At 38.3% G+C, this 7,498-nt stretch overlaps 1 protein-coding gene across 1 annotated transcript in view; it reads left to right on the forward strand.

Annotated features, from left to right (window-relative positions):
* LOC109851456 (NADP-dependent glyceraldehyde-3-phosphate dehydrogenase) overlaps positions 1–6,131 on the forward strand; it is a 6,640-nt gene extending 509 nt beyond the window's left edge. Inside the window, 8 exon segments of the mRNA XM_020421589.1 lie at positions 1–84; positions 536–664; positions 3,291–3,410; positions 3,491–3,627; positions 3,718–3,873; positions 4,562–4,940; positions 5,042–5,158; positions 5,806–6,131. The exon segment at positions 1–84 is cut by the window's left edge and continues 68 nt beyond it. Of these exon segments, the coding sequence (XP_020277178.1) occupies positions 1–84; positions 536–664; positions 3,291–3,410; positions 3,491–3,627; positions 3,718–3,873; positions 4,562–4,940; positions 5,042–5,158; positions 5,806–5,919 (1,236 nt within the window). The 3' untranslated portion in view covers positions 5,920–6,131.

A 7,498-nucleotide genomic window follows, 5' to 3' on the forward strand; every position in this document is an offset into this window, starting at 1 on the left:
GCTATTCTCAAGGACAACAAAGCCCCGATCGCTGACTGCCTCGTCAAAGAGATCGCTAAGCCTAAGAAGGATGCCGTGACCGAGGTGAGCTCACCCGCCGGTCTGACTACTCGACCTTTTTGTATTTGTTTTCTTCTTGCGGCCGCGACGTAACTGTTATATATTTGTTTCTTGTTTTTTGTTACTGTTATTGAAATAAATAATGTAAAATAGTATATTGTTACACGGGGCAAAAAATAGAATTGATGGGTATTTTGGTACAAGATCCGGGTTTGTGTCCTCCACCCCAACTAAAACTAACATGAAATTAATATATTGTAATGGGGAAAAAATGATGGTACATTAATTTAAAAGCAACACGAGAACTGATGGTAATTTATTAAACTTTTGGCTTTAAATAAATGTCCGATGTTATGTAGGGCATTTTATCTTGACAATTGTTCATTATCTTGATGGTCCCCTTTTACATTAACCTTACCATTTTGTGTGGTGGAGGATATTAATACTCTTTTTGTGTGGTGGAAACTGTAAAAAGGTTGTGAGGTCCGGAGACCTGGTATCCTACACCGCGGAGGAGGGAGTGAGAATACTAGGCGAGGGCAAGTTCCTCGTTTCCGACAGCTTCCCAGGCAACGAACGAAGCAAATACTGTCTCTCTTCCAAGGTACGTATTTTTGTTCTATTATTATATGGATGGATACCATCTAAACTAATTGACGCCTTCAGCGTAACATAACTAAAGACATGTGTACCATAAAAGTTCATAACTTCTGCTGTGATGGGCTATCAGCGGTTTTTGTCACATAATATGGATACCATTTAAACTAATTAATGCCCGCGACACAATGTAACGAAAAACATGAGTGTACCGTAGGTGCATAACTTTTGCTACGGTGGGCTCTCAAGTTCAAAAAAGAAAAAAAAAAGATAAGAAACTATTAAATTTTTATTTATGGATGCAAACTGAAAGTTGGGGTTGTTGGGAGGAATCTTAATTGGTGCCTTGGAATATTCAGCTGCTTGGTCCTTTTTTATTTTTTATTATTTTATTGTTTTTGGGTCCATGTTACTAATTGAATCTTGGAATTAACTTATCGATTGACTTTTACTACTTGGTTGTTGCAGCATTAAAATCCTATAAAAACAAGGATATTCCTAGGAAAAAAACATGGATAAATGTAAAAGATCATCTGTGGTAATTAAACTAGCACCATCACGGATGGTATTTAGAGCATCTACCTACTGAAAATGGCGGAGCTATGTACACCTGTTATGAGTCATGTAAATTGTAAAAGTCTACTTAAATATTGTTTAATCTTCTAAAATTTTCATCACGAATTCAATTTACATTGCCTATTGGTTTTAGAATCAGCTTAAAACCGTGTTGAATTTGAATATTGCGTACATAAGCTATTGAAAGAGTCTATTTGAAACTAATTCAAAAACACAACATTTTTTTTTGAGAAAAATACAAAAACACAACTTGTATTGCATAAAATGAGGTTGAACCTTCCAAGCTAACAAACTGTGCACGGAGGACGTAACTGTCTTGATGAAGGCTGGACTTATACTTCTTCAGCTAGTTTTATCATGAACATGTACTGTGATTATCTTAGACGTGAACAAATGTCTCCTCGTAGCGAATATGATAATCCTCAGCAGAAACCTCTATCTATTAATTGAGCTTTCTATCTCTCCATTGACCCATCAAAGAAGTTTTTTTATTATAATCTTTGTATGTCCACTTGCAACTAATTGGACTTCTCCCACAAGGTAACGAAACAGAATACCATGTATGAGTCTATTGAAGTTCATAAAGTTTCACTTTCATGGTATTTTGTCGGCTGGACCTTTAGCTGTCTCCTATAAGACTTTGGCTCATGATGAGCCTGGATTCTAGTGAGAAAAGGATCATATTGAAATCATACGAAATTTGAGCAATCAACCCATAGAGATCTGGTGGTTTATATGGGCATTGTGGGTATTTGCATCAGCAGTGAAACATCGAGGCTGCGGAGTAAAAACCTTAATGATTGAAGATTGAGCAGAGGTATCAGGGTCATTTGGAAAGTAACCGCTTTAGTGTCCAAGACTCCAGTGCAGCATGTTTCTTAGCATATTGGCATAAATCCATTAAATTCTCTAATGGTGCGGTCACCTTGATTAGCCAAAGACATTCTTGACAGATATCATATACCATACGAGAAGAAGATCCATCCAAACCATATAGAATAACGGTACACAGAGAGGATGGCATAACTCATGTATAATAAAATCATCTGATTGAAAGGGACTTGGCAAGAGTTAGCTAAACTAGATGGAGCAACGAATTGGCTGATTGCGTCTACAGCTATGGTGATGGATCTGAAGTTGAAATTGGTCGTGGTCGTGGAGGTGTATTCTATAGAGGCTATCGATGATAAGCAAGATCAGAAGAAGGGGTAAAGAAAAGTAAGAGTAGCAAATTAAGGATTATGAACATCTTGAAAATGTGGAATTACCGATACTAGATGGTGTAGAAGGTATACGAGCAATATTGGACTAGACTAAGCATGATAAGGAAGATATACAGAGAAGTTGCTGTTGTGAGAGATGTAAGATTATCAAGAAACAAAATCATTCCATCAACGTTCGTCGTGCACAAAACTTGTCCTATAAGACATGTCAAAGAGAACACTAGAAAGTTTAGAGATTTCATATAAGGAAATAAGGACAAAAACATGTACCAAGAACTAACAAAGTAAAGTATACACGAAGTGCAACAAGCTGACACTACGCTGATGATCTATTGACTCAGAAAATTCAGAGAATCAGTTAGAACACGAAGAAAAGATGGAATAAAGCTGCTGTCGGCTTCTCTAGTGCTATCTGTTCACGGATTCTATTCAGGACCTATTGGCTACTTGTCAACTTACATTCTTCTCTTGATACTCGCTAAACTGCTGGATGTCTTCACAAAATTTTTTTCTTCCACAAAGAGTCTTTTTCTTGCAGTCTTTGAGCTCTATAATGAAGATCAATACGAAAATACTAACCTTTTTAAAAAATGGTCTGCTAGTTGGTTCTTTGGTTTTCATTCCATGATATGCATCTATATATTGGACCAGTGGAGTCACATCAGATTCATATTTGCGGTTTTCAGCAGTTATTGTGTTGAATCCATTAAAGTTCATTGCCTGTGTTCCAACCTTGGAATTTATGGAACAGGCAATTTTTAGTCCCATGTTCCCAGCTTAACATAAGATCGAATTTAACATTTTTGTACTATTTATGATTATGGTTGCTTTCAGGTTCCTCTTGGAGTTGTCTTGGCAATCCCTCCCTTCAACTATCCTGTTAACCTGGCAGTCTCTAAAATCGCTCCAGCTCTGATAGCGGGCAATGCTCTTGTGCTCAAGCCTCCAACTCAGGTATCATGGTAAAAATGTAGATGAAACGACCATCTATTGTTTAGTTTATATTTAACATTATGTGTAATTTTTCGATCCAGGGAGCTGTGGCAGCCCTGCATATGGTTCATTGCTTTCACTTAGCAGGTTTCCCAAAGGGTCTTATAAGTTGCATCACTGGGAAAGGATCAGAAATTGGTGATTTTCTAACTATGCATCCTGGTGTTAACTGCATAAGGTATGCTATTTCATGTAAATATATTGCTACCGTAAGTTCATTGCTAAAACTATCCTTAATTTATATTAAAAATCTTTCTTGTCATCTTAGTTTCACCGGAGGTGATACTGGAATTGCCATTTCGAAAAAGGCTGGCATGGTCCCGCTTCAGATGGAGCTGGGGGGAAAAGATGCATGCATTGTGCTTGAAGATGCCGATCTGGACTTGGTAGCTGCTAATATAATTAAAGGAGGATTCTCTTACAGGTCATATATCTTTGTCAATTGTAAAGTTAGAAGTATATCAAAGTTAAGGTGATCAAACATCTATTCATGTTGATTAAACATTTAAGTTTAGCGTAACTTGATATTTATAGAAGCAGACAGCCGTTGTTGGAACAAAAGCTTAGGTTTTTAAGGAAAAACAAAAGTACTAAAAGGACATACAAAACTTGAATAATCCAGCTTTTAAACAAATGCTAGCTCAGGAGAAAACTAGATTACATTAGGAAATACTATCAAACAATGAACTAGCTACGGTAGATTTAGAATGGAGCTAATATAGTTCTGATATACTTATAAAAAAGAAACCCCAACAAATACGATAAGCTAAAGTAGAGTCCCTCTAGTTGCACTGAGAAATTCGAGCTGAATTTTGACCCTTTTTTTTAACATCTAAATTGCATATGCCAAGTAACATTAATTGCTATTTCATAAGAAAAGAAATCCTGTAGAGGCTTGGGAGGAATGAGATCGCAACAAACACCCAATCGTAGATTTGAAGTTGGTGATTGCCCTGATGAAGCGATTTGATTGCACTGACACAATATTGGCGATTAAAGTGATAAAGTATTCTGATGATTGCACTGATATAGGACGTTAATCAATTGCACTAACACAGTATAATATTGATCACTGATTTAGAATTGATAATAATATTCTTTTGCTCCTACAGTGGTCAAAGGTGCACAGCAGTTAAAGTAGTACTAGTGATGGAATCAGTAGCCAATGCACTCGTAGAGAAGGTCAACGCCAAGGTTGCAAAACTTACAGTAGGACCACCAGAAAATGACTGCGATATAACCCCGGTGGTTTCGGAGTCCTCAGCTAACTTCATTGAGGGTCTCGTTATGGATGCGAAAGAAAAGGGTGCGACATTCTGTCAGGAGTACAAGAGGGAAGGGAATCTCATATGGCCTCTTTTGTTAGATAATGTTAGGCCTGATATGAGGATTGCTTGGGAGGAACCCTTTGGGCCAGTGTTACCCGTGATTAGGATAAACTCTATTGAGGAGGGCATCCATCATTGCAATGCTAGCAATTTCGGGCTTCAGGTATGTGAAGGAAATGACTACATAATAATTTTCATTCCGTGTTTTCGACTATTGGTGCTGAAATATACACTTAATTTCTGTCATGTATCTTTATCTCACAGGGTTGTGTCTTCACAAAGGACATAAACAAAGCAATCATGATCAGTGATGCTATGGAGACGGGTACAGTTCAAATCAATTCAGCACCGGCTAGGGGACCTGATCACTTCCCCTTCCAGGTATATAACTATTTCATGTCCTGGGGAAATATGTGACACAGAATTTAAATTGATGCATTAGTATTTCTCGGAATTCCTTCCATTACATCAAAACTTTGAAGTTGTGGTAAGGGTTGAAGACCCTTTTCATGGGCCAAAACCAGGCTCGTATGACAACATTCTCTTATTTTTAAATCTGCTTTAAATGTGGCTTACCAAAACTCTGGATTTGTCATGTTGTGGTGAGGCTTGATGGTTATTTACGCAGCAGTACATTTTTTTTAAATCCACTTTAACTGTGTTGGGTGAACCTGGCTTGTTAAGTAGAGTCCCTTCCATTGCACTTGAAGTTCAAAGATGTCAAAAAAATATTTACCAAAAAACAATTTCCTCTTTTTGAGGCTAATCGAAAAGGTTTCTCTCCCAGGGTGTTATTTACAGAAGTTATATCCTCAGTTAGGCAATAGTAAGGGGTCTATCCACAATTAATTAACCTTTTTTTCTAAATTCGCCTTAACTATGTGTTGGGTGGGATTTGAACTGTATTTTAAAGCCCCTCCAGGTGCACTAAAACTTCAAAAGTGTGTTGATGGTTGAGGGCTGTAATTTATAGTCTCATGATAATTAACGCCTAGTGGTTCTAAAATGGATATTTTGTCTTCTCTCAGGGTCTTAAAGACAGCGGTATAGGATCACAGGGTATCACAAACAGTATTAACATGATGACGATGATCAAGAGCACTGTCATCAACTTACCTTCTCCATCTTACACAATGGGTTGAAGACGATTAGTAGGTATCTACCTGTTCAGTGAAGAGCTAAGGAAGTAATTAGATTTCTTTTAATAATAACACCGGAATTGCTTTTGATGTTATGCTGTAATAATGAGTAGATTGCGGATGAATTGGTTTGGCATGTTTTATGCATCTTGGTGTTGAAAAATACTGTGCTGGAAAGGTTATACATTCGATTTCTTGAGAACCTTCATGAGGGGCATATGATTCACATCTTTTCAGTCTGTTTTTTTTTTTCAGTCTATACATGATTATGGGAGTCAAATCAAATTAATATGCAGGTATCATCAACAAGGGGATAGTTGCATTTTGCGCATCAATAATTAATAAGTGACACATCATCAACAATAACTAATTAGTAGGTAGGATATCTTCAGTGTCTTCATTGAGTTCTTTAATATGTGTCAAATCAAAAATTTATAAGACGAAATCATGATTCCTATGTGCATTTGCATTTGCCTAGATACGAGTATTTTGAGAGATGGGATGACGCAAGCACAAATCCCAAACTTGACCTGTTGCGCGTCAACCCGACCTGATTATAGAGGTCCATTTACTCACTTTGACGTGTGAGGCGTGGCCCCTATCATCATTCGGGGGTTATTTGTTGGTGTAAATTTGGGGATAATGCAATAATTTTTGGAACAACACTTTTGGTGTTATTCATTGGTGTAATTGGAACTAGAGTGACTTTTGTGGTGTTATTGGTTTGTTAGGGTAATTGTGGGACAAATACCTCACTTTTCCTCAAAATTCCCTAACTATATAAAGCCCCCTTACGCATCACCCTCAAAATTACTCCAAATTCGTCGCTGGAACAAGATGGGGTAAACCTTCCTCTTCCTCCCTCCTCCTCTTCCTCCCTCCTCCTCTCCTCCACCCTCTCCCTCCACCTCGCCGTCGCCCTCGACCACTTCCTCTCCCTCCTCGCCTGCCGCCCCCAACTTGTTCTTTGTTTTTGTGCCTTTGCTCGGCATTGGTGGACGAAATGTTTCTACTGAGGGCTTTGATTCCGATGGCATGGAGGGAGGGGGAGGGGCGGCTGAGAGCGGTAGGAGATGAAGGAGGGGCAGGAGGGGAGGGAGTTGCAGGTGTAGCCGCAGTTGAGCTAGGGGTTGTTCACCTCGTAGGCCTGCTGGGATTTTACAGAGGGGAGGATGAGGAGGAGGAGGAGGAGGGAGGAGGAGGGAGGAGATGTGGGCGGATCTCATGGTGGATGTGTGGGTGGGTGGGTAATTGATTGATTTTTTTTGTAAATTTGTGGATGAGATTTAATATCTAAATTTAGTTTTTATGTAAATCATCATTAGAAGAATAAACGAAGGAACTTGGCATTCTTTCGAGCTTGATAATCCTAGGAACAATTTGTTGTGGATGTGCATTCTTATGTTGTATATGTTTGTATATGTTGTAGATGTTATACCAATTGTCCCACTCAAATTGTCTCATTATCCCATTTTACCTCGTTTTACCTTATTTTATCCCACTCAAATTATCCCAATGGGTAAAATTATCCCATTGGGACAATTAACCCAATTTTCCCCAAAATACCCCTATAAATAACCCC

This window comes from Asparagus officinalis, chromosome 8, assembly GCF_001876935.1.
Source record: "Asparagus officinalis chromosome 8, Aspof.V1, whole genome shotgun sequence".
NCBI classification, from domain to species: domain Eukaryota; kingdom Viridiplantae; phylum Streptophyta; class Magnoliopsida; order Asparagales; family Asparagaceae; genus Asparagus; species Asparagus officinalis.